This window comes from Megascapheus bottae, chromosome 18 (genome assembly GCF_031878675.1).
Source record: "Megascapheus bottae isolate mThoBot1 chromosome 18, mThoBot2.hap1, whole genome shotgun sequence".
In the NCBI taxonomy this organism is placed as follows: domain Eukaryota; kingdom Metazoa; phylum Chordata; class Mammalia; order Rodentia; family Geomyidae; genus Megascapheus; species Megascapheus bottae.
In genome coordinates, this window is record NC_143526.1 from 44,924,342 (window position 1) to 44,951,789 (window position 27,448).

Genomic DNA, 27,448 nt, shown 5'->3' on the forward strand with positions numbered 1-27,448 from the left:
AGCCACATAAAGTAACTCTTAAGATTCTTACAACAGTCATTTAAGGAGCTGAAAACAATATTCTTCCTAACCCTTACTGGATGATACTGTAATGAGCCAAAAATGATGCTTTCCTGTCCAGCTGGTTTAGGAGCTTCCCTCCGGCAGGGCCCAAAGGTAATATATGAGCACCCTTTGTAAATCATCAGACGAGAGAGAGAGCCCCTTGTTCCTTGGCCTGGTAACAACTGGGGTCATTCATCACCCACTTGGTCCTTTTTGAAATTCACTCTGCAGCAAGCACTTTTTAAAGTCATGCACGTAATGCATTTTAAAGAGCATTTTCTGCACAGATCCATTTGCTCGCCCTCGGCTCTAAGTGTGAGATGGTGCAGTATTTCAGTGCAGTTCCTGGAGCCTGCACCGAATGCACACCAAAATGTATTTGCAACTATACATGACCAGGGCTTGAAAAGGTAGTGTTTTGTTAAATTGTCTATTTGCTGATTAAAATGCATCCTACAAAGAAAGAGCATTGCTAATGCAGAATCTAGTCCAAAACTACGTATTATGTAATGCGTATTTTTAAGTAATGCGGGCAATCTCAGTGTATCCATATTAGTTTATCAGCTCTAGGCTGCCACCTCCATTATAGGCATAAAGCACTCCACCTGAAAAATGAAGTACTTTCCCCTGTACACTCAAGAACCGCCCTGCACCTCACTGCTGACAGCGGCATTAGTTTCCATTGAAAGGGCATTTCCCAGCACCTACATATTCCTGACTTATTTTTTTTCCTCTGTGTGCCTTGAAATCAGCCTGACTGATGTCTTCATGCTTCACACACCATCGGTGGAGCTGTGCCAATTGAAAGAAATAAAGTGGGTGGGTCGACATCAGAAAATGCCCCCCCATTAGTTGGGGCTGAGAGGCAGAGACCAGAATCTGAGAGATACAGACGGCTCCTGACCCCCTGCCCAAGGCCCCCTAGTACTTCCATGGCGATTACACTCGTAATAATAAAACTCTTCAGTTTCTCTGGAAAGTGGTAAGCTCAGGGCACAACTACACTTACTCTGTGCTTTTATAGGGTCTGCCAAATCAATCCCACTCTATTAGACCCATCAGTATTTTAGTGCTACCAACAAACTCCTAGGACACAAGATGCAACACAGACACAGCTTAAGACACAGAAATAAAAACCTCAACTATCCACAGCAGTGGCTAGAGTGTCACTAAGGTCTTAATTGTAGGTCTGGCAGCTTTAATGCAGGCTGGAGGGGTGGTCGGGGGAGTAAGCCGCTCTCCATGAGGGATGGCTTCGGGAACATGACTGAGCATTCAGCCTCCAGGAGCAGCTCTCCTTTGAGTCCCCTCACTCTGGCGCAAGAAGAGCCCATCAGGTGTCTCCTATACAGCAACCTTTGTGGACACATGTGGGGACTCCAGAGATGGCTCTGCTCTGAGCTCTATCACCTCTGTTCTTGTCTGCATGGCATGAGGGGCCCTCCATATTTAGCAAGAAGAGCAAGATTGGAAACAGGCATGTCCTCAAAGCAACCTTTACCTTACAGATGCAGCCCCAAAGCCTCTCGCCACCAGCGTCCCCTCCCTGTGCTGGGACCTCTCCTTTGGCTCTCTAAGGCTGAGGGTGTGACCAGCTGATTCTAATTCTTTAGCCCCAATCGTTCAACCTGGTGATCTCAGGCGGTGTCTGGCCGCTGGTAGCCCCACTGCTCTTCTTGATTCATCTATTTTCCTCACACAGAATTCCAGCCGGATTAAAACAATGCTAGTGGGTGAAGGGGGATTGATTCTGGATGATTTACTGTTCCAATTAACAGCAGATTAATCCTCAATATCCGTTCCTTAATGCGAGGATTTTTTTTCCCCTTCCACTATTTCTCCTTCAGCACCTAGAACAGAGCTTGACACGGGCTCCGCGCTCATGGAGTTCACTGCTGGTAAACAGTGAAACATTCCTTTGCTGCACACTCATCTCAGTGATGGCTCCGCTGGCTGGGGGCCTCGGAGCACGGAGACGGGTTGAAGGTGCGCGCTGGGGGCGCAGTCTAGCTCTCAGCCCCCTGCCTTCTCCCAACGCGGTCCCAGCTGACAGGTTCTGAGGGATCGACCGTGGGTGTGAAGCCTGGCAAACTACCACCCTTCGGACCTTCCTCGGGAGGCTTGTCTATGTATGTGTCCACGAGAGTGGCTAGCTAGAGGAGAGTGCCCGGGGAGCCTGTTTTCTGGAAGCTTCTGTAATTAGTCACGATAACGCATCTGCCAAAGGCGGTTCTGTGATTAATGATTGCCTGAGGTTACCATCCTGAAACTATTAAGCCCCTGGAAAATGCCCGGGGCCGATCATTAACACTCACGTACGGACCCGCACTCCAGGAGACCACCATTTGCTAGTCGGCGTGGCGGCCCACGGGGGGGCCGTCCGCGTGTCTTGGGAAGTTGGGGAAGGGGATAAACCCGGTGGAGAGTCCACATCTAGTCGCTCAAGTAGTCTAACCTGTAGCTAACCATCCTGCTCGCTCGCTCGCCCGCCCGCCAGGCGCCCCCGCCCGCAGCCTGGACAGAACCCTCTCAAACAAGGTTCCCTCCTGCCACCTGCCGGCGCGCCAGGGTGAGCGCCACTGCGCGGGCGAGGGGGCGGCCCGCGCCCTACTGCACATGCCCGGACGGCACAAGTCCGGGCGCGCAAGTTGGCGAGCCTCAGCGCCCCAGCTCCCAGCGCTCAGTCTGCTCTCCTCTCCCAAGTGAGAGGATCAGCAGAGGCACCTCTCCGAGTCCAGGCTCGGAGACAGCCCTCTCCTCCTTACCTTCCGTCTGCAGCTCGGCGAGAAGCTTCACAAAGTTCTTGAGTGGCCGCAAGGTAGGCGCTTCCTTTTCCTTCTCCGCCCGAGGTGGGACGGGGAGCTGGGGACCCGGGTTCTCTCCTCCTAAGACTCACCCTTCTAGGTCGCAGCAGCCCCTGCGGGTCGGAGCCACTCTCTGGGGTGCCAGAGGGTGGACCGACTGGTCGGTGCGCCCGACGATGGATCGCAGGCCCCGGGGTCATCCTTGGCGCCGAGCTCGCCAGAACTACAACGACCTGTGCCCGCCCATCGGCCGCCGGGCAGCCACCGCGCTCCTCTGGCTGTCCTGCTCCATCGCCCTCCTCCGCGCCCTCGCCACCTCCAACGCCCGCGCCCAGCAGCGGGCGGCCGCCCAGCGCCGGAGCTTCCTCAACGCCCACCACCGCTCCGCCTCTGTGTACCCCGACTCCCCCGAGTCCGAGTCTGATCACGAGCACGAGGAGGGAGACCTAGATCTGTCTCTCCCCGAGTGCCTCGAGTACGAGGAAGACTTCGACTACGAGAGCGAGACCGAGAGCGAGACCGAGTCCGAGATCGAATCCGAGACCGACTTCGAGACCGAGCCCGAGACCGCGCCCGCCAGTGAGCCCGAGACCGAGCCCGAGGACGAGCGTGGCCCCCGCCGCGCCGCCTTCAACCAATCCCTCACCGAGCGCCTGCACGCCCTCAAGTTGCAGAGCTCCGACGCCTCCCAGAGCCGCGCGCAGCCCACCACTCAGGAGCCCCAGCGCCCCGGCGAGGGGGAGGAGCCCCAGGAGCGCGATCCCCGGGACCCCGAAGAGTCTGAAGAGCGCAAGGAGAAGAAGCAGCAGCGCCGCTGCAAGCCCAAAAAGCCCACCACCCGCCGCGACCCTTCCCCCGAGTCCCCCTCCAAGAAGCCCTCCATCCCCATCCGGCGTCACTAATGGGGGACGCCGTCCAGATTCTCCTTGTTTTCATGGATTCAGGTGAGTTGCCCGTGGCTTAGACTGGGGAGCGAAAGGGGGGTGCTGCGGGAGGAAGGATGGGCGAGATGGGAGATGGGAAGGACGTGAGGGCGGAGGGCTCAGCCGGGAGATGGGGATAATGGTGAGGGAGCAGGGGCTTCCCAGATTTCCCCAGGGCGCCCCGGAAGCCAAGGGTTTGTTGGACGGCGAAGCGCTCCTTGCGCCTCGCTGGAGACAACCTGAGGTTTCTGAGATGGTGCCTGGGACGCGAGGGTGAAGCGGAGTGCGCACCCTGGACTTCGGGCTGTACAACCTCCCGGCAAAGGTAAGTCAGATTGTTTTCTGCTCTTTTCCCCCCTGTTAGTCTCAGATAAGTTGGCTGTGGCTGCACCCGATCCGCGGTTCAGAGGTGCGCGCGCTCCGACTTTCAGGAGCTCAGCCGCAGCGCAGCAGCGACACTGTTGCAATGCGCGAAAAGTAACCAGAAGGGGATCGGGTGAGGGCGCGAGACCGCGGGAAAGTTGCATTGCAAGCGCGCCAGGCGCCCTAACGGGCTCATAGCCTGAAACCTTGGTCTTCCTGCTGCCAAATCTGGAGCCGCGGGACCTCGGCACCGGTGCCCCTCACTGCGGAACTGCCCGGCCACCAAGCGCTAGAGGGGCCAGAAACCACGGAAAAAGAGCGTGCGCATCTGCCCGTGCGCTCCGGTGGCCCGGCGTTTCCGCGTGAGTGACTAGTACTTGGGGAAGGGGGGCAGTGCGGGTACAGAGGCGTTTGGAATGGCACCTACGGTCTATCCAAGTTAGCAGCGCGGGTTTGTTCACGTCGGGGCTGCGGCAATGTGTTGGAACAGCTGGTCGGGTGGCTGGAGAGGTCCTGGGTGGCTTGCGCAAGATCCTAAAAGCGGGAGGGAGGAGAGAGAGACTGAGGAGTTGGGAGAGATGGTGGGGAGCCGAGAGGTAAAGCGGGACAGGTTGGCAGGGAGGGTCGTCGTGTCTATCGTCAGGATATGGTACTTGTGCCCCCAAAGCATATGGCTCTAACTGAGCTTGGGAAAAGTGTCCGATGCAGCATGCCAGTTTGGAAAGGGCTGGGTTTGGCGGCTTCCGCAGCCTGGGGAAAGGGAGGTAGCGCGCGCACGCTCCGGCCATTTTCAGCTCCGCTCCGCTGGAGCTAATTTGGCACTGGTAACCTGGAGGGGGAATCGCTCGCTGATTCTGCCCCCAACCACCGCAATCCCGGAACCGTCTTCCATCTCCGATCCTGGGGAGGGGAAAACTAACAAGTGAAACGCAGAAATGTACTTAGAAAATGTTAGCAGACTTGGAAACACTTTTGTGTGAGTGTGTGTGAGTGCGCGCGAGCGTGCGCCTCATTGAGCACTCGTGGAGTTTTGATTTGATTGGAATGATTCAGGGAATCTGGGAAAGTAAAGCGTTTGATGGCTTGGAATAAAAGACGGTCAAATTCTTAGGGTCCTGAGGGTGGGTGAAGCTAGAAGGAACTCTAAACCATCTTCCTTCCGGGACCTTTTTCCCTCGGGCTGCGGTGCAGCCTGTAGAAGTGAAGTTATGCGGGGCGCGTGGCTGGCGGAGGATAGATGGCTACTCGTGTGGCCTTTGGGAACACAGGACCACCGGGAAGGGAAGGCAGTGTGCTATATTTCCCCGCGGGGCAAGGGGCAAGTTGGTGTCCGGTGCGGGGAGGGGCGGGGGGGGGGGGGGCGGGGAGGCTTCTGAAGGACCCAGCGCCCTGGGTTTTTTTTTTTTTTTTGGTTTTGTTTGTTTTGTTGTTGTTTTTGGCTTGCAAGCGTGAAATTGCCTAAGTGAAATGGGGCTCCTCTAAATTGAAATTTCTACTCAACATAAACAAGAATGGCGACATTTCTTTGACATTCAGGTGCTGTTGCTTTTTTTTTTTTTAAATCTAGTAATGTCTTGGTAGCCTCGATTTACATAGCAGAAAGTGTCTAGTTGATGGGCAAAAGAGTCAGGTTTGATGGGGAAAATTGTGTGTGGCGTCGTGTGTGTGCGAGCCATCTCCACTGGAGACAGAACAGGAGACAGGTTTTTTATTAGCTAAATTAGCATATTGCTTGTATGCAAGAATGAATAATTTTTTTAAAAAAGGTCCTCTGTGTCTAGTCAATGCCTCACCTAAGTCTTGATTTGTTTGGGGAGGGGGGGAAGCCTGCACAGGGAGTCAGGGAGTTTAGCTTTTCTTGCAGTAAGCAGAGCACACCATAGAAAAATCAGTTTGCTGTCTCCTGATCTTCCTTAAACTATCTAGGAGCCAGGGTCGAAGATAAACACACTTCAACCCAATCCTCAAAAGCTAGCAATCACCAAACACCCTCCCCTCACGCAGTGCCCCTCCCCCAATCCTCTGCAGCCAGAGGGGGTGGGGAGCCTTTAGCTACAGCAGAGAATGCCAAAAAACAAGGAAGGGAGGGGGAGGGGAAAATGGAGCACCTCACCCATAGGGGCTTTGCTAAACAAGACACTTTAAGCTACTTTCTACCTGCAACACTACCTTCCTTTTCTAGTTTCTAGTAAATTCTCTAAACATTCCCAAGTCACTAGTCTCCCAATTGGCCCTTTGTCTCCCCAGCCAAAGCTAGGGTTACCATTTCAATGGACTCCCTTGCCCTTTATCACTCAGAGGTAGGGTCTGTGGGGTGAGAACTAGCTCAAAAAACAACAACAACAACAAAAAAAAACCTTTTCAACCAGAGGCAAATTACCAGCCCAGTGCTGCATTTCAAATGGAGGGGGAAGCAAGAAAATAAAGCCTGTTAAATAACGTGGTATGCCCCCAAATTTTCTAAGTGCCCCCTAAAGGAGTTAAATTATAAAACAACAAAAACACAGATTACCAAATCACTTAATTTGACAGAAGCAAGGGGGAGGGTGTTTTATCCCATGAATTTTCAGTGAAGCCAAAACTGACTTAAAATTTTAATTTTTTCCCTTTTACCACATTACTCATTTGCTTAATGGAAATCTGCTTAGGGAGGGGGCAGCACTGAGGGTTGAACTTTTTTGAGTTGCAAATTATGTAGCCACTTGGTGATAATCACTAACTTGATGTCAAGTTTCTTTTTTTTAACAGTTTATACGATGTTTATCAGAATAGAATTATTAGAATTACTGGAGTTGTTTTCAGATGTTTCTTTCATGTATGGCTGGCTTTTAGCCCCTCGAAGTTTTTTGTTTGTGTTTTTTTTTTCTTTCTCTTTTCTTCCCCCTTCCTTTTTTTTTTTTTTTTTTTTTTTTTTTTAAACAGCCCTTCACTCTTAGCTTTCATTACTAGCAGCTGTGGATGAGTTAGCTAAGAAGAAAGTTGAAACTCCAATGTTGGTAAGAATGGGTTTTTTTTAAAGCAGTTTTTATGGATTTTACTTTATTTGTATGATCACTGCTCTACAAAATGGAGCCGAGCTATTGAGAGGAAACTCAACAGAAACTGTGTTGTGAGAAATATCTCAACAGGAAGGTGACCTATCACAAAAAACAAACCACTGAAATCAAATTAAGCTTCCAGAGGCCTGTGATTTCCTATGCCAACTCCTCAACTGCCCTTCCCTGCAGCACGGCCACAATCTCACATTGCACCTTTCATCTCCAGGCTCCACAATGAGGTAGCATTCCTGGTCCTGCTGTGGGCTTCTCACACCACTGACTCTTATTTCCTAAATATTCATGTCCAGTACATGAATATTAAGGGGGGTGGGCGACAAGGCACAGAATGTGCTGGGTTAGCCCCGAGTAGCTTGGGTCGTACCCAGTACCACCCTGCCTCCTTTCTTCTTGGGTGAACTAGAGGCACGAGGTATCCTGGGTCCCTTTCAGCACCAAATGGACGTCAGAGGATTAGATTAAGGAGCATTGAGGTTCTACTTTGACTCTAGCCACGATTTTAGCACTGATGGAACCCACAAGGTGACCAAATTAAAAAGCACTAGCTGTGAAGAAATCTGTATGGTGTTGTCTAACATCAGTTTTGTCAAATCTGCTTTTCATCTTGTGGCAAAAATGCTAAGAGGTGAGGGAGAGACCACAGAATTGGTTTCCTCTCCCTACCTAAACGGAGAAAAATCTGGCTATCCTTCAGAGCAGCTTTCAAAGAGAGAGGAGGGGGAGAGAGAAGAAGGTGGGAAGGGGGAGGGGAGACAGAGCACAAGAACGGAGGAGGCAGGGAGAATGGGAGAGGGAGGGAGAGAGAGGGAGGAGGGAGTGTGTGGGGGGGGGAGAGAGAGAGAAAGAGAGAGAGACACACACACACACAGAGACAGAGGGGGGAGGAGAGAGCGAGCTCAAGGGAGGGCTATGTGTTTGAGTGAAAGAGGGGGGAGGTGTGTGTGTGAGAGAGAGACAGAGATAGACACAGAGACACACACAGAGAGAGAGAGAGAGAGCGCGAGAGAGAAAGAAAGAAAGGGTGGGGGGGTTGTGTATATGTATGTGTCTATGAGAGATCTGGACTAATGTCCCTTAGCTCATGCAGAACACATAATCTGAGTGCTGTGTGGTCACTGCTGCAAGAAATGCTAGCCATGAGGAAGACATCAGACACACACACACTGGTTGAGAGATCACAGGGTTGAGCACATTATTTAGTAACAGTTTTCACTTGTCCTGATCAGGTTAAACCTAGAAAAGCAGCTTACAGGTTAGCGCTACTTAGGATAAACCAATTCTTCCAACTCTTGTTTTCATTATCACTCCCTCCCGGGAGAGGCTTTCAGCCATTCTTTCCCCCTATCTGCTCCCCTCCCAGGAAATTTAATTTCACACATCTAGTAATTGATAAGCTTTCTGAACACACACACACACACACACACATACACATACACACACATACACACATACACATATACACACATACACACACACACACACCCTTATTTTGGTTCCACTGCAAACAACTGGGTAAACAAAGCAAATGCACCCCCACCCCCCAGATTGCTTCTGTCAAATTAAGTAATTTAGCATCCTCTTCTTTGTTCTATATGATTTCTCTTGGAGACCACTTAATAAAATTTTTAGTAAAAAAGATTTCCTCAAAATTTATTTTCCTTTAAAAAAAAATACAAACTCCCAGATTTTGTTTTATCGAAAGCCCCTGGTAGGAGCACAGAGGGCCCCTGAAGGCAGCTGACAGGCCGGGACAAACAGCTCAGTGGCTCCAGGGCCAGCAGTGCAGCACAGGGCCACATCACCTGTTGACCGGTCTCAGCCAGGAGCAGAGCCGGGAGGAGCTGGAGCTATGGCACCTTCCCACTGCAGACTGTTCTGGGTAGAGCTAGGGAGACTGCCTTCCCAGTTCCAAGGATGGGCACCTGCCTGTGTGTTTATTCTATGGCCTATTTTTAGGGTACAAGTCACCCAAGGAACATACTGTCAGAGAAGCCAGGCTGCGTTGGCCAGAGGGTAGTTAAGGGTAATGTGGAGGCAGATGTGAGGAAAGCAAAGTCCAAAAAACGGCTTCAAGTGATGGCAGAAGGGAAAACAAACAAAAAAAGGAAGATGGGCAGACAAGAGCACCCAGGAAGGAACAGAGGATAAGATTTAAAATGGAGGACAGTGAGGGTTGTTGCAAAGCCAGGAAATTTTAGGGCAATCAAATGTAATTTGAAGAAATAAAGAGACTCAGAAAAAGGCTTAGGGTACACACAAATATCTGATAGCTGAAGAGGCTGGAAGGAGATAGATACAGCAAGATGTCCCCTCAGTGTTAAGAGCTTATTTATAGCCAAAGATAGCACTGCAGGGGCGACTCAGGGGGATCTCAGATGGGCCATCCTTAAAGCTGCAATCCCTCCCACCCCCCACAGGCTCCCAGGCTCTGCAGACTTGCCCGGGCTATTGCATCAACACCTCCAGTGCTTCAATAGTCAAACAATAGTTCCAATTCTAAGCCTTGGTTTGGGCTTAAATGCTAACCTCTTATGTACCTATTCTCACAATTGAGGGCTGAGAGGGGCCCAGATCCCCAGTTAGACAAGCCAGCGGGAAATCACAGGGTTCTTCTCCCCGCCCCCCCTGGAGCAAGCTGGGTTCTGTGCATCCTGGTTTATGTTGCTAACCCAATTAGATGTCATTAGGAAAATTTACTCTGGGTAATTGAAGTTGGATGGGAAGGTGAGATATACCATTCCCCTTTGATTCACACAGCTTTCCACTCGAGAAGCCCCCAGGGTGCCTGGAATTTCTACCATTAATTATACAAATTTTCAGTAGCGCTTTCACTAAAGCCACATTGTGCTTCTCATCTCCCAACCTCTTCTCTTAGCCCCCTTCTCTGAAAAGCCTTCCTGTAGTCTCTTTCATCTACTTCCCCCCATCCCCTTAAAATTCTTGGCTGAATCATCACTACCTAGTCTAGAGAAGAAATCCAGACAACAGCTGAGACAACACTAGTACGTGTGCTCAGGTGACAGTAGTGTGCCAGGCAGGCTAAGGTAAAATGTCTTGGTCCCTCCGTGACAAGGGCTAATGAGCCACAGCTACCCAGCTGAGGGTGGGAGAGGGTGGTCCTGAACACACAGAGGGGCTTTTCAATTTGAGCAGATGAAGCATTTTCATAACTTGCTGCTGCCCCCCCCCCAAGCCACAGCGGCCTGACCTCTGCCCCTCACCCGGGTTCCTGCCTCATCGGCTGGAGGCATCTTTTCTTTAGTTGGCATTTGTCTCAAACAGCCTGGTCATGCAGCCCCTTCTAAAGACAGCAGTAAGCTGCTGCTGCCTCCACCGGCCAAGGCTGGCAGAGATGCTGGGAGAGAAAAGGATGGCGGCAGCAGTCTTTAATTGAACAGTAATTAATTGAACAGTTCAAAATCTTATTGCTGCTCAGTCCAGCATTCTAAAAACCTTTGTCACTGAGCTGCCAGTGTTCTCTTTCCCTGTCTTCTGATTTTCCTGTGTTTGCTTCCTTTTCCTCCTTTGAAAGAAGCTCACTGACAACTAATGACATGAACGTGCTACAGAGGAGGCCCCTTCCCCATGGCCTCACACCAAAAGGAACCTGACCGCCAGCCTGACTGCTGCTCCTGGCTTCTGCTCCCTTCCTCTTGTGCTCACCCCTCTTCCTCTCAAGGTACCCTTTTCTGCTTTCTCCTTCATAGCTACAGAGATGAATCAAGAAAGTTGACAGCAGATCCTTAAAATCTGAATGTGTTTTGTCAACAAGTAAGAATCCCAAAATGTAAGTACAAACATAATCACTTACAATGTCTGCCACAGACACATCCCTAAAGCCAGGAGCCGACACTCAGGAAGCTCAAGGCTGCCACAAAAGCAGGGAGGCCCACCCGTGTAGGTGGCGATGGTGCTATAATTTAGGCACAGACAGGATAATCAACAAAGATGCAACACATTCTTTCTATTTGGGATCACTCAGTTACTAAAGAACACTGATTTGTTTTCTGGGTAGCTAGGCCACCTGGAATGGGCAACAAATTTGCTCACAAAAGCAATGTGACAAAAAATGGAGTAACATTTCCTATTCCTTTTTAATTAATTCATCAAGTGTAAAAAAAAATCCATTACTGTTCAACAGCCATGTGTAAACAAAGAAACTGTCACATTGGTTTCGACAGCAAACCCCATCCCCTCTTAATAGCTCACCCCACTGCAGCCCTCATACCACCAAATTCCCCATCAGAACTGGGCCAACGATTCCCTGGCTCACAGCTGTTTTTCTGCCCAAGATTGTCTTGACTTCTTCCTTAGTCACATGAACCCATAACTGATTTTCTTTCATACTTCCCAAATATTTATTTCTTCTCCTGTTTTGCATCCATTTGCAACTGCAAATCTGTTTAAGGTCTTTTGCCATCATACAATGATATCAGACCATAATAACAGTGTTCCTAGTAGAGTCAGGACCCAGATCAGGCTGCACACTAATACTAGCATGACCTTCTCCTTTCAAGTCAAGGTCATGCTTCTGTCTTTAGCCAGCAAGACACCGATCCTTAACAAGTCCACTAGACAAATCAACCCAGCCAGGCGAACCCTGGTCTACCCGCCTGGTGCTCATCCCTTGCTCTTACCCCATGGAGCTCATCAGGTCTCTTTGGCAGAGTCACTCAGCTCTCTTCTATCTCTGTAGCTCCTCAAGCAGCTGGCCATACTTCTGGGACCTCTTAAGCGATACACAGTGGAGAGTTTTCGCTCTTAGCCCCATCCGTCCAAGCGATTTGGGGTTTTCAGGTTCTGGTAGCCAAATCACTATAGGAAAATGATTAAGAATAGGGTTGAATATTAAAATATATTTTTCCTGGCACTAATTTATTTATGGTGATACCTAGTCACATGTAAGGAATCCTTCTCAGCTTATAACACTGACTTTGAAGGGTAGTCTTAGACCCCAGATTTATTTGGCCAAAGTCTGGAGACATTGTTGTTAGTTGTTATAACTAAGGAGATACTACTGAGTTCTAGCAGGTAGAGGTTAGGGGACACTGCTCAGTATCCTGTAATGCTCAGGGCTGTCGCCAAGCAAAGAATTTCCCTGACCAAAATGTCACCAAAATAGAGGCTGGAAAGCCATTATGTAGGGTGGGGAAGCCTGTCCTCCTCTCTCCTGGATTAGCTCCCTTTCTCCTATCCAATGGTCTTCTACCACCAAAAATATAGGGCTTCCCGGCGGTTTGATCTGGTCTAGTGATCTCAAATCTGCATAAGGTTACTTCTAGTTTAAGTGAGTGCTATCTGCCTTTCTTCTAAACTTCAGTCTTTGTCCTCAACAATGAGTTACAAAAATCTCCAACAGACCATCCCACATCCCTTTAACTTTGCATATCTAAAATTCAATTGGCCCCGCCACCACCACACCTCTTTTACCCGAATTAGCTTCTTTCTGATTTCACTATCAAATCCTTGTGTCTCAAGTAATCTTTGGTATCCCTCTACCACAGAAGTTGGCAGAAGCTCCTTTTTGGATTCCTCTTTATTTCCCGCAGCCTTTATTGTGTCTAGATCTCTCCCTGAAAAGTGATATGGGCATAGCCCTTTTCCTTTGTTCTATCTCTCTACCATCCTCTATGCTATTCTTAACATTTCCCAAGTGGGGCTCAAATCTCCATTTAAAGGATTACAATAAAAAATAATAGCAATATTACTACTATTCCACATCCTCTCCATTTCTTGCCAGAATAGCTTCAAAAGTGCCAAGCAGGGTATTCCATGAAACCGTCAGGGCTTCTGTCCAGTTTCCCCTGACTTCTGCTTGTCCAAGAGCAAAAGTGCCCCGTCCTGCTTACTCACCTACGCCCCATATTTTCTACCTTTGGCGAGGATCCTTTGTTCTTGTTAGGTAAATGTGTCTCCCCCTCCCTCCGCCCACCGTTTTTAGACAAAGTCAAGACATCTGTCCTTTGGAAATCCATGTGGAACGCCATTTTATCGGTGAAGACGCTCCCCGTTCCTCCAACTAGAGGTCTTTTCTTTCATTAGGACTGGTTTCTGCCCAACCTTTTCTCCCCTGAATGCAAATGCTCCCTTGACAAAGAGAGATGGTGCACGGTGAACGTTGAACAAAGGTGTTCCACAGATCCACGAGGCAGTCGAACAAAGAGATTCTGAACCTGCGTTTCGAGGATGGGTGTTGGGAGGGCGTAAGGATGGGCGGAAGCCGTCCCTCCCGTTTAGGTCCCCCGACCCAAGGCAGCCTGCTTGGGCGGCCACCGCAGCGTCTACTGACCTTCCATTTTATACATGGCTCAGCATCTCTGGCTTTTCAACTCGATGGGAATCATGGGCGGCTCCTCCGCTCTGGGCGGGAAGTCCTCACCTGGATCTGGCCCACTACTCCAGGCCCTGAGAATCTGGATCCTTTTCCCTCTCCCCAACGGAGGCTGGCTTACCACCATCCACCCTGGAGCCCAAGGGCTGCCTCCAGGGAGACCCCCGACCTTTGAGACTAGTGGCCACGGGAAAAATAATCATCTCCCCACGCCATTGGTCCTCGTGGCCTCCTAGGCCTGGCCGCCATACGTGGGCCCGCCAACTGCTTCCAACCACCCAAACAACCCAACCTTTTGGGCGTTCCAACGCGGCGCCCCCTATTGGACCTCCCACCAATATCCGGTTTCCGGTTCGAAGCCCCCTGCTCATTCGCCAGTCAGCCTTGATTGGCGTGACCCCAGCCCAATGGCTGACCCGTTGCTGGGGTCGGAGAGGAGGGAGCTGGTTGTTGGGGACCCAGTAGGCCCATTCCGTGGATGCTCAAATTCTTCAGTGGTTTCGTGGGGGGCGGGGAGGGGGGGGCAGTTGCACAAACTTTGGGGCAAAGTTCGGTGTTACCCTTAGTAAGAATGCGAACCCTCGGAGTGAGGTGACGTGCCCTTGGGAGGTTGCAGGCGTCCCTCGGGGCTGGGTTTGGTCACCGCTCCTCTGTGCAGCAGGGCCACGTGGGTGGTGGAGTCTGGAGGCGGGGGGGGGGGGGGCGCGGCGTGGTGTGTCTGTGGTACCCTGGTTGGGAGAGGGAACGCATTAGATGGGTGCAGTACATACATCACGGCAAAATGCAATCCACCCGCCTGCAGCGCGGAGGCAGCGGCCGGCGCCATGCCCCCGCTTGCCGCAGCCCATCTGGGGCGACCCCATCGCACGGCCATCCCTTCCCGGGTCGCCGAGGGCCTCGTCCACAGCACCCCCACCCCTAGACCACCCACCCCCGGTCGCCCCTTTCCACCGTGCTCGGGCACGCGCCCACAGGCGCGCGCGCCCGGCGTCTCGGTAGCTAAAGTGTCTCGCCAGCCCTGGCTGGTGCAGCTGCCCGCGGTGTGCCTGTGCTAGCTTTTACAAGATAAAGGAATGGAGAATTTTTATTTTTATTTTTATTTTCCGTTCCGCAGACCCCAGACCCGGCGTGGTGCGCGCATGCGCGTGCTCCGAGACCACCAGGCAATGCGGCTCTTCAGCCTTTGCCCGCGCGGAGCCCCCCGCGGCCCCGCGGCACCGCGGCAAAGGGGGCGCGTGGCGCGACGCGGCGCGGCGCGGAGGGCGATCGCTGGGTCCGTGGCCATGCTTAGTGCCACATCCGAGAACTGGAGGCCGTGGGAAAATTAAGCAGATGCCCTAGGATACGTGTTCCCAAAAGGGTGAGGGGGCTCACGGGCGCCCGGAGGGGCTGGGTGGGCCGACTGACCCACCCCGCCGCCGGCGCCGGAGGCTGAAAGCCGCGCGCCTTGGCTACCGTCGCCGGCGCGGCATATTTTTTTTTAATTTATTTTATTTTTTTCCTGGGGGCTGAACACAGAGACAGCCAGTCTTTGAGACCACCCTAAACCAGCCATAATGCCAATCAAAAATCTCCCTTGACGCCCCCCCACCCCGCGGAGCGGAAGTCTGGAGCCTATGCCAGAGAGGGTCTTCCTGCAAGCCCCCTCCCCCTCCCCTCCTCCTCCAGCGCGGCTGCAGCTGCGGCTACCGCCTGGTGGGCTCTGCTTTATTCTCTGCAGTGCGTGCCGGAGACCCTTTTATTTCCTACCCTCTTATTCTTCTGCGTCACCATCCACATAAACAAAAGCGAACACTATCTGCGCCACTCTAGGCTACTGCAAAGACCCCCAAAATATAATGGGGATGGGGTCACAGGAGAATTAACCGCAGCCATCCTCCGCAGACCGCAGACAAAAGCAGCAGAGCTGACAAAAAAAAAAAAATTCCCTAGAGCATTTGAAAAACAGATTCTGTGCTTGCACTTGACAGCCTCTTGTGTCTCGCCCCCCTTTCTGCCCCTCCGGTGGGCTCACGACCACCTGTCGCGTTCCCGCGCCGTGCCTGTGTCCCCTTTCCAAGCATTCAAAGCTTTATTCTCAGGACTTGGAGCTCAAAATTGAGAGCTTCCGGGGGCTGGGGGCACAGCTAAGAGGCGCAGGGTGTCTGGGGTGATAAAAATCCCTCCTGCAGTCCCCCCTCCCCTGAGGAGAAATCTGGGGAGGGAGGGCTTTAGCTCCAGCACTCCCGCATCCCAGTGCCCACGTCTTGCATCACGTGTCCACAACGCAGGAGAGCTCTCTCTCTCTCTGGCCAGGGGAGAGCGAGGAGAAAGACTCCAAATCAGTCTGGGAGAGGAGAGGCAGGAGCCAAACCGTTCCTGCGAGGCCTGCGCTCATCAGGCCCCTTACCCTAAGTCCCGGGCTGCCGGGCCGCCCGGATCCGGCTCTCGGAGCCGGATCCGGATCCGGAGCCGCCTCGGCACCGGGACCGGCGTCCTCTGGTGGCAGAGAGACAACGCTACTAGCGATTTTCGGGACGAATCGGCACGCGCTTCTGAGCCAAATACAGAGCTGCCCTGCAGCAGAGTGAAGAGGAAACAAGCCCAAGTCATCGCCTGGATCTCCAGGGAGCAGCCCCCGAGAAAATGAAGTGATCAAGATCGAACCGGAAGTGAAGTAAGGCTCCATCAGCAAGAGCTGAGTTACTCTCTCCATGGTCTTGGGTTTTAGGTCCCGAGAGCCTCTCAACCTCACCAAGGTTGATGAGTGAAGCTGGAGAACTCTCCTGCTGATACTTCGATTATTTTTTAATTTTTTTTCACCCTAGTTTGGCTGGGTGCTCCGTTTTACGGAGCCCCAAACTCATTGTAAGAACCGCCACCCTGTTATGGGCATGCGCCACCGCCTCAACGGCAGTAATATGTCAGGACAACACGATATCCCCGGTGAAGACGGCGAACAGCCCGAGCAAGAACCTGTGGAAGCCCCCGGGGCAGCTGCCCCCGGTGCTGGGCCTGGCCCAGCCGAAGAGATGGACGCCGAACCGCCTCCCACTGAGCCCGTCTCCATCGAGATCAATGGCGAGGCCAGCGGACCCCCAGATGTCCCCGGAGCTCACGACCAGGGCCTCAGCCCGACCTTCGAGGAAGCTGGAGTCTTTGGGGACTACAGCCCACCTCCTGAGGAAGCCATGCCCTTTGAGGTCGAGCAGCCCACCGTGGGAGGTTTCTGGCCTTCACTGGAAAAGTCTGGATCCCCTGGGGCTGGAGCAGGTCTCCAGGCCTTCAGCCCAGCGCCCATGGAGCCCGGAGCCTTGGGTGAGGCGGAGGCAGGCCTGGGAGGATACAGCCCTCCACCAGAAGAAGCCATGCCGTTCGAGTTTGACCAGCCTGTCCCGGAAAGCAGTGGCCAGCCTCTCTTGCAGGCCCCAGACCTGGCTCCCGGCGGACCAGGGGTCCCTGGAGGGCCTCCCGCGGAGCCCCGAGTCATGGGGCGGGCAAGCGCTGCCTTCGCTGCCTTCGGAGGAAGCTACAGCCCTCCCCCTGAAGAGGCTATGCCATTTGGGCTTGATGGAGAAGCATTTGAAAACGACAGTCCACCCCCTGGACTCCCCCGAATTATCCGGCAAGCCGACAGCGGCGGCCACTTCCCGGCTGTCGCGGTCCCGGAGGCGCTCTGCCTCGCTGCCGCCGCAAACGCGCCTCCGCTCCGGGTCTGGGGCGCCATCGGCAGCCCAACCCGAGAGGCAGTCAGAGCTCCTCTCGTCCACGCGTGCGCCAGCCCCCCGATCGAGCGCGCCGGACCCCCAATCCAGATTGGCAGCGCCCCCACTGGGGTCGACGACGCACCTGTCAACATGGACAACCCCCCAATCGCCGAAGACGGCCCGCCCATTGCGATCTGGGGAGCCCCAGATAAGAGCGAGCGAGCGCAGGGACCCCCAGTCGAGGGAGAAGCAGCGGAGATGGAAGGACGCGAAGCCTCCGCCGCTGCGGCGGAGGAAGGAGACGTCCCCGATCCGGGGGACGGACCCTCTGCCAGCCCCGGAGGAGCCACAGCCGACCCCGAAGTCGGGCCTGCCGCGGCAGCCGCAGCCGAGCCAGACGCCGGAGGAGCCCCAGCCGAGCCCGAAGCCCAAGAAGCCGGCGGAGCCCCTGCCGCCGCCGAAGCCGCAGCCGCAGCGGAGCCCGGAGCCCAAGAAGCCCGAGGAGCCCCGGTCGCCCGGGCCGATGCCGGAGCCCGCGGAGGCCCTGCCTCGCCCGCAGATGCTGGCAAGTGGGCAACCCCTTCCACTCGAGCCCATCCCGGTGCTCAGGGCGCCCCTGCCGCCCGAGCCGATCCCGAAGGCGCCGGGGCAGTCCCGGCCGCCGCCAAAGCAGCCAAAGCCGCCGAGCCCGCGGCGCCCAGGGTACCCCTCATCTCCACCACCAATCCGGTCGTCCGGGGAACCCGAATCGCCCCGGCCGCCGCCGTCATCCTCGGTCCCTCTCCCTCTCCCGCTCTCCGCGCAGCCCGCGCGTCGGCGGCCATCCGCGCCATCTCCACCAAAGCCGACACGGCCGGCCGCCCGGGCTGCTCCTCGGGCCCGCCGCTCGGGCTCATCCGCACAGCCTTCGTCGGCCCTGTCGCCGGACCCCCCCGCCAGCTCCAGTTCCTCAGACCCCCCAGCCCCGAGATTCAGGTCGCTGACCCGCCTACTCCGCGGCCTACTCGGTCGAGCAGCAGCGCCTCCCGGGGCAGCAAGGGCGACCGCGGCCGGATCCGGATCAGGTACCAGGAGCAGTATCCCAGCGACTCCTCCAGCGAGGAGTCGGAGCACAAGAGCCTGGGCTGCTTCCACTGGTGGCCCCGGCGAAGCCAGTCGTCCCGCAAGTCAGCCTCGACCACAGAGCGCAACTTCCTCCGCAACTTCCTCGTACACTCTTTCGGAACCTGCTTCTGCGGCTGCGACAACCCCGATCACACCTCCGGGAGCCCCTCCGGGCCCCGGAGCGAGTCGGTGGAAGAGCGACTCCACCAGATCCGCAAGGAAGCCTTGGAGATGCGCTCTCAGAGGCGCCCGGAGCTGCAACGCTGCCGGCGGCTCGAGCAACTCCAGGAGGAGAAGACGGATTATATGTGTACGCACCGCTTGCTGCTTCTAGGTAATAGGGCGGCCTCTGTCCACGGCAGAGGAGCCGCTCGCCCGCCCGCCCGCCCGCCCGGGGGTACGGGGAGGTGGTGGCAGGGGTGCCTGGCAGGGCTAGGGCGGAGGTGGGGGGTCGGTCGCGAAGGGGAGAACCTGCTGGAAGTCCCAGGGAGGGACCCCTATGTATGCCCCGGGAGGGGGGCGGTGGGTTTGGGAAAGGTTCGGGTGGCGGAACTATGTGCCCTCCAGGGAGAAAAGTGGTGCCGGGCTACACTGAGGGCCGTTACCGGCTGGAGGCCAGCGGCAGCACCAGCCGCCGCAAGCAGGACAGGCGGGGGCTTCAGGTGAGCCCGGGACTGCCGGGAGGGGCCCTGGGGCTCCCCTGGCTCAGTTGGCTTGGGCCGCGGTGGGCTGGGGCCATTGGGGAACGCGCGCGCCCGCCCGCTCGCCCGCTCGCCCGCCCGCCCGCCTCGCCTAGCACGGCTGCTTGGACTCAGACAGCTTGTCGTTGGTGTGTGTTGGTGTTCGTATCGTGCCCGCCTGTGCATGACCTGCTCAAGTCACCCCTGGCACCCCAGACTACCCGCCGATCGCGTACTTGTACTCAGGAATGGGCTGTCTTGTGACTTGCGCCATGGCGCAGGGGGGAAAAACTTTGGTGTGGGCTCGGTCCTCGGTACCTGTGCGCGGCCGCCCTGCAGCTCGCAGAGCGAAACCGCGCCGGGAGAGGTGGCGGGGCATCCTGGGTAACGGGCTGGGCGGCTGGCGGGTGGGGGTGGGGGAGAGGGCCTCTGCCCGGGGCTTCCATAACCGTTTTCCTGTGTGTCTTTCTCTCTTTTTCCCTTTGCGCTAAGCGTTTCCTCACTTCTCATTCGTTCGCCAAACCCTCCCGCCTTTTCCGTTGAAAAACCAGACCCACAGGTATCTGGGGCTCGGGGGCTCGCACAGGCGATCCGGTATTCCGCACACACTCACACTCGGCCTTCCTGGGGGGAGGGCGGAGGGGGAGGGGGACTCAGGCCCCCTCTGCCAGTCCACATCCCGACGCCACACGGGATTGGTCCCCAGGGGGTGGGCGTGGCCATGTTTTAAAAATATGAAATTATTTTCTTCCCTAGCGAAGAGCTGGAGCTAAGCCAATCACTTACCCTTTTACAAAGAATGCAGCAGGAGGGGCTTGGTTTACCAAGGTGGGACTGGTGGATTGGAATACAAATGTCAAGTAGTGATGGAAATGCAATAAAATTACATACATAGTAACCTAAGTCTGTGGACAGCACAGGCAAAGCTGTGAAATATGTCCATGTTTACATGTGAGTCTTTTTCAAGCAGCTTTAGCTGGTCACAGAGAGGCTTCAAGGTAAGATCTTTTGATACATAAATAAATAAACAAACAATACCTTGTAATTAAGACTGAATTAATGATGTGTTAACCAGGAGGATACCTCACTACCTTCCCCCAGCTCTCATGCTCCCCTCCCCCCCCCCGCAGCCCCTCCCCTCAGTCCACAGCCAAGACCCTCCCCCCTCCAGACTCAAACCTTGGGACCTTAACTCTTTATGCCACAGTCAATTAAGGCAGCAGTTAACAACAGTCTGCCTATTCTTTGATACCTTTCAAGGGATTTCAAGATCACACTTTCTAAGGCTACATTACATTTATTAAATGTTTCCTAATACAGGATGGTGTTTATGAATAGCATTATTGACACAGTCATGCTACTGTGATGTGTCTCCCACCACTGACAGTTTTAAGATGTGATGGTCATTTTATTGATGCCTGCCTGGGGTGGAGATGGCGTACACATTACCACTTACCCCCCAAAACCTGCAAAAGGCCCAGAACCTTAAGTGACAGTGTCTGGGGTCCCTAGGAATAACTGATTTTTGCTAGAAGAGACCCTCTGGATAGTTCAGATTTAGCTCTGGAGGGCAGACCTGTGAGGAGGGGGTGTGGGGGGGTCACAGATGGCAGGATCCTGCTTGACCTTTCCAGGCCAAGGCCTTCTCTGAGAGATGAAGCTAGCCTAGCTCAGGCCCCCTTTAGCTCCATGAGTGGAGCCTCTTAAGGAAGGGGAGGGGCATGGAAGGCTGTGCCAGGGATTATGTAACATTCTGTCTCACAGCAGACTCCACATCTGGGGCTGGGACTTCATCCCCTTGAATTGTCTCCAGGGTTGGGAGAGTGGGGTGGGGAATTCATTTAAGAAAAGGATATGTGATAGGGAGCCTTGCCACTGCCCTAGCTTTGCCCCTTGGGTGTTGGTAGTCAGGCATACTCAGATGCAGCCGTTGTCTTACAAGGCAGGCTGGTAAACCTTGGGCCATTCCTGGCACAAACCTGAGCTAAAATGGCCGCCGGTGGAACCTGCTTCCTGAAACTGTAGCAATGCAGCTTGTCAGACAAGGCCTTGCTGAAGTGCTGGGACAGGAATTCCATCCCACAGGAGGAAGGACAAGACCCTTTCCTGACTTCCAGCGTGTAAAATAAGATGTCCATGCATTCTTAGCACTGCAAATGCAGACCAGATGCCCATCTGTGATTTGGCTTTCAATCTGTGGCACATAGCTTCATCTGTTGCTTTAAAGATAAGTGTGTATGTGTGCACACGCTGTTTTTATTGCCCATACATCTCAATCCCACTACTGAATATTTTGAAAAGCTAGACAGTAGACAGATAACAATATCATGAAGACAGTTTTTCATTTATTTTTTAACACTATCCAGTCATCAACTATTTCCCTGTGCCTTTTGGCCTTTTGCAGACTTTTAAAACAAAAAGAATTTTGAAGCCTCATTTAAGAATCGAAGAGAGCTACTAGGTGAAAATTATTTTCATATATACAGTATTTATTAGATTGATGCAGGCAAACACTGAGCATAATACTGGCCAGTGTGCTTTGACATTGTTTATGCAATAAATCATGATTAATTGGAAAAGGTATTTGTGATACCGAGGGCTCCAGTAATACGCTGCATCCTCTCCTGCAGAAGTGTTGTTGTTGTTCTTTTCCTTTTTTTACATTTCAGCCATTTCCCTGCATCTAGAATGTCTCTACTGAACTGTTTGGTGCAGTGGCAAGAGCAAACTTTACCAGGCCTAACAAGATTTTAAAAGTTAAGAAATACCTTAATTATTTTCCCAATACTAGTTTAAAGGCTCATATTCTCCAGAGCCCTTTTAAAATATAATTTTATCTAGATTTCTCAAAAAAAAAAAAGAAAAAACCTCAGGCAAATATTTTCTCTAGATGGGTCAGTTAATTTTTTAAAATTTTCACCCACATCATCTACCATGAAAAACTGCTATTAAGCAGAAATAATTAAACTCCATTTCTCTTCTGTCTATCCCCTCCTGACCTGAAAGGGTAAAATCTCACTGCTCTCAATATTTCTAATGAGAAGTAATGATGACAGCATATTTACATTGCATTTTTACATCTTAAAGCTTTCTGTCTACTTCACATCTGTACACTGAAATCGTTCTGGGCAATAAAAACATGGTAGGCCCAAATTCATTTCATAAGCCAAAGACTCTAGAGATGAAACATCAGGGTTTTTGTTTGTTTGTTGTTGTTTTTTGCTCCAAGAAGGCAAGGTAAGTGCAGGATCTCAGGTTTCACATTCAGATAGGAAAATGCTTTCCAAAACCATGATAAGAAGAAGCTAGGTGGCATTATGTGCATGATTACAGCAAATGTACTGTGTGCTCTTGAAATCCTTTGTCAAATGACAGGTGTCTAACAGTCTGCTGCTTTCTGAGTTCCAGCCAGACCCTGGCAGATCCCTGGTTATAAACGTATTGAGTGCACATGAAATGTGAGCTCCTCATTTCAGGGGTACCTGCCATTGCTATAGTGATATTTAATTCCCGCATTGGTTTTAACCCCTCTGCCAGCACTACTCCAGTGCAGTCTTAGTTTTTTTTTTTTTATTGGGTTTTCTTTCTTTCTCTCTCTCTTTTTTTTTTAATGCAGGTTTTACTTACAGACTTTTTTGTTTTAAATCTTCCAGTTTTCTTTAGCAGGGCCTAAAGCTTTTTTCCCCCTTACTCAGGTTCTCAATAATAATAGTAACAATAATAAAAATGCAGTTGCTTTTATGTAGAACTCCTACAATATAGAATGCTACTTAGAATTTTGGCCTAGATGCTAATGATGCTATTAAAACTGCTCAAGATTCCTCAGTGTAGGTGTGGTTTTAAGTCATCCTTACTTTGACTTCAGGACTCATTCTCTTTTCCCATTTAGCAAGAATCAGTGCATGACCTTGAAGATAACCTTTAACTTTTATGTTGGAAAGTTTATATTAAGCAAAAAATAAACTTCATTTGGGAGAAAATAATTTAATAGAGCTAGATTTCACATTCCCAATGGCAACCATGCCCTTTCTTTTTAGAGTCAGTTTCCCTGCCAACCCCCAACAACTACCTCCAGAGACCCTTTTGGAAGATGCACAAATAACAAGTGAAAACTGGTTCCTAAACTTTTTTAAAAAAAACTAGTGGCAAAGATGAGGTGATTCCTAAATCAGTCTTGCCCCTCCCCTCCCCATCCAGGGTTTTCATGAATGCTGAGTTAACATGCCACGGTCCCATTTTAAAATCAGATTTCTCAGGAAGCACTAGAGCTCCAAAATAAGACAGGACATGGCCAGTTGTTGCACTCTCACCATGGGTGACCTCAGCAGTGGCCCGTCTAGTTAACCACTGCCAGTATCACTGGTGATCCCCAGAACCCCACAGGTGCCCTAGTGCCCACTCAGAGCAAACTTCACTCAACTCCGCTGCATGGGGGCCTTTGTTCCCACCCTCTTCCTCCTCTGACCTGTGGTCACCCCCAAGGGTGAGATGGAACTCTAGGCACAACTTGTGTTTGGGTGTGCTACTGAAGAGTCTGCTACCTAGACAGACAAGCAGGATTCCACAGAGCAGTGGAGTAGGCCCTCTAAGGGCTTCTCCCAGCCCAATCTCTGGCACCCCTCCCTCCACAAACATTAAGTATTTGTGGTTTTCTTTTCCTCTTGGACTTTTTTTTTTCCTTTGTTTCCCTCCCTGTTCCAAGTGAGGTTTGGGTTTGCTTTTGTCTCCTCATTTCAAAGTGCACTCGTTATCCACATTTTATAATCAGAGCTCAATTCCAGCAGTGAACACAGGACACCTTGCCAAATTTGCAATAGTGTGAAGTCATTTTCAAGTGGTATTTATTCTTTAAAAAAAAGTATCACCTGTGGTCCCCTACCCTACCCTTACCCTCCTCTCCTTTCTCCTTTTATTACCTCCTGTCTGTAAATCAATGTATAACTCTAGCATAAAGACCAGAGCTTAAATTGTTCTATAGTTATTACACATTTGTTAAACAAAAAAAAAGTGTCTTTAGTTTCCTAGTCCACAGCTACATGGTGAAGCAAGCCAGCAGGAGAAAGCTGGAAGAGGACACGGCCTCCAACAGAAGAAGAGAACAAGGTAGGAAGCCACACGAGAACCTTGCTTGCCTTTTAATTAATGTTGATCCTCACACAGTTATGGAGACACCACACACACACACACACACACACACACACACACACACTGTTCAAGTCAGAACTATGGGGAAAGCTGTGCACATGGAACAGCAGGACCTGTAACCAGGGAGGGAGGTTGGGTAAGTAATCTGTGACAGAACAATGAAATCCAGGGAGTGGGCCTACCTGGTACTTCACTTAGAGGTAAAATCCCAAATTGCATTGCAGATTAATTTGCTAAACCTCAGGAGAATTCACTAGTATTTTGACTTGGATTGTTCTGCCCACAGAACTTGAATATTGGATCCTACTAAGTGTTTTTTCTTTAATTCCATTTGGGGTGAGGAGAGAGGTATAAAGATACTAGAAATTATTGTTCACCAATCTTCAACGTGTTATGAGTCAGTCAGTGTTTCTGACATTGTCACACACATTTTATGTGTGGTGCTGAGGAGCTAAACGTTCTCCAATGAGTGGATGATGGGAAGAGGAAACGCTGGAGCTCTTAACTTTCCCGCAGCCCTGTGATGCTTCCAAAGCCCAGGGGTCACCTCCGAGGGCAACTTGCTTCTGATAAGATCAGGAGACAGGGACAGGATTGTGATCCAGTCCTTACCCCTCCTTCAGATCCCAACAACATGCTACCTCTCTCCTCATCCTGTACTATGCAGTTTGCCTCTCAGCAAACTGATGGCTAATATGTGAATTACTGTGATGCTATTTTTAGGGGAACCTTCACTCAGGTAAGTTGGAAACTGAGCTTTAGGGTTGTTCACTCATTTTTAAGAAAAACACAACAACCTCAATAATGCTTTCAATGACATGTGAAAAACCAAAGGTCAGGCATTTGGGTTAAGAGTTTAGGACCCAAGAAGAGTGTCTCTAGCAGGGCTTGACCAAAAGAGAGAGGGTGCAGATGTCCTGCAGTTTAGCTGCCTATCGGAAGGCCCCCTAGTATCCGGTACCCATGTTCAAGCCTGAGCTTCTCAAGCTTGGAAAGGAGCCCCGGGGTCCCATTGACACAAAACAAAAATCCCGGAGAAACATGCCAAGCACAGAAGGATATAAGCAAGCGAGGAGGTTCACAGATGACTGGAGGCCCTGGAACATGTCCTTTCAAAGAGGCGCTGTTGATAATCCACAGCGACACACAGGAACTGCTAGGTGTCCATGAGAAGTAAGCAGAAGCCCTGAAGCTGCTGCTTTTCAAAAAGGAAGGCCTCATTCGTAATTAGACCCTGAGATCATTGTTATTTTTGAGCCTGTGTTTGAGCTTTTGAAATCTTAGAGAGCATCCATCTTAATTTCTTATATCCCCCCTCCTTTGGCTCTATTAGGCCTGTAGCATTCCTAATTAACGTGTCAGTGAGTTCGTGTATGTCATTCAGAGCCTTATCCCCTACCCACCCACCCCAAATACGAAGTTTTAAATGACTGATTGTAGAAATGCCCAAGATGCTGAAGGTGAGTTGATATTTCAGGTGGCCACTAGATGGTGAGACAGCATAAGGCAGAAAAAATGTGCCATACATCTGGAGTGTAGATGAGGGGATAGAAAGAGCCAGTAAGATGGAGGAAAGTCCACTTCACTTCCTCCCCTGCCCACCCCCCCCAGATGGAGCCCAGACACACCCAACGTCATGGTCAGCCCTGGCTTTTTTGTATGTCTAAGCCATGAGGTTTCCCTGTTAGCCATGTGTGCACTTTGAGGGGCTCTGCTTACAGTGGGGTTCTCCAGGTAGCTCTGGTGACATTTTATCATGGAGGGGTCTGTCCTGCATGCTGCGTGCATGCTGTAAGATATTCACAGCATCTCTGACCTTTACATACCAAGCACATGCACGTATGCATGCACATACACACATCCTTACACATGCCACACGCACTTGCACACACTCTCATACACACATGCTTACACATGCCCACACACTTACACTTGTACACACTCTCATACACACATCCTTGTACGTGCCCACACACTTACACTTGCACACACTCTCATACACACATCCTTACGCATGCCCACACACTTACACTTGCACACACTCTCATACATCCTTATGCATGCCCACACACTTACACTTGCACACACTCTCATACACACATCCTTACGCATGCCCACACACTTACACTTGCACAAAATCTCATACATCCTTATGCATGCCCACACACTTACACTTGCACACACTCTCATACACACATGCTTACGCATGCCCACACACTTACACTTGCACACACTCTCATACACACATGCTTACGCATGCCCACACACTTACACTTGTACACACTCTCATACACACATGCTTACGCATGCCCACACACTTACACTTGCACACACTCTCATACACACATCCTTACGCATGCCCACACACTTACACTTGCACACACTCTCATACACATGCTTACGCATGCCCACACACTTACACTTGCACACACTCTCATACACACATGCTTACACATGCCCACACGCTTACACTTGCACACTCTCATACACACATCCTTACGCATGCCCACACACTTACACTTGCACACACTCTCATACACATGCTTACGCATGCCCACACACTTACACTTGCACACACTCTCATACACACATGCTTACGCATGCCCACACACTTACACTTGCACACACTCTCATACACACATGCTTACGCATGCCCACACACTTACACTTGCACACACTCTCATACACATGCTTACGCATGCCCACACACTTACACTTGCACACACTCTCATACACACATGCTTACGCATGCCCACACACTTACACTTGCACACACTCTCATACACATGCTTACGCATGCCCACACACTTACACTTGCACACACTCTCATACACACATGCTTACACATGCCCACACGCTTACACTTGCACACACTCTCATACACACATGCTTACGCATGCCCACACGCTTACACTTGCACACACTCTCATACACACATCCTTATGCATGCCCACACACTTACACTTGTACACACTCTCATACACACATCCTTATGCATGCCCACACACTTACACTTGCACACACACTCACACACACATCTTTACACATGCCCACACACTTACACTTGCACACTCTCATACACACATGCTTACGCATGCCCACACACTTACACTTGCACACACTCTCATACACACATCCTTACGCATGCCCACACACTTACACTTGCACACACTCTCATACACACATCCTTACGCATGCCCACACACTTACACTTGCACACACTCTCATACACATGCTTACGCATGCCCACACACTTACACTTGCACACACTCTCATACACATGCTTACGCATGCCCACACACTTACACTTG

The 27,448-nt window shown here is 51.7% G+C and overlaps 2 protein-coding genes and 1 long non-coding RNA gene across 3 annotated transcripts in view; 2 read left to right on the forward strand and 1 right to left on the reverse strand.

Annotated features, from left to right (window-relative positions):
* The first annotated feature begins 2,755 nt into the window (after positions 1 to 2,755).
* LOC150050654 (neuroendocrine secretory protein 55-like) overlaps positions 2,756 to 27,448 on the forward strand; it is a 52,187-nt gene continuing 27,494 nt past the window's right edge. The window contains exons 1-2 of the mRNA XM_090352576.1: positions 2,756 to 2,863; positions 2,950 to 3,793. Coding sequence (XP_090208702.1) covers positions 3,026 to 3,751 — 726 coding nt within the window. The 5' untranslated portion in view covers positions 2,756 to 2,863; positions 2,950 to 3,025 and the 3' untranslated portion in view covers positions 3,752 to 3,793. The remainder of the gene's footprint in view (positions 2,864 to 2,949; positions 3,794 to 27,448) is intronic.
* LOC150050655 (uncharacterized) lies at positions 4,569 to 13,771 on the reverse strand. Its single transcript, XR_016538738.1, has 3 exons — positions 13,481 to 13,771; positions 11,829 to 12,006; positions 4,569 to 4,669 (listed from the first exon to the last, which is right to left on the reverse strand). It is a non-coding gene; the product is annotated as an uncharacterized LOC150050655 (long non-coding RNA).
* Positions 16,562 to 18,954, forward strand: LOC150050656 (uncharacterized). Its single transcript, XM_090352737.1, has 2 exons — positions 16,562 to 18,646; positions 18,880 to 18,954. The coding sequence occupies exon 1, from the start codon at positions 16,580 to 16,582 to the stop codon at positions 18,644 to 18,646; it is 2,067 nt and encodes a 688-aa protein (XP_090208863.1). The 5' UTR covers positions 16,562 to 16,579; the 3' UTR covers positions 18,880 to 18,954.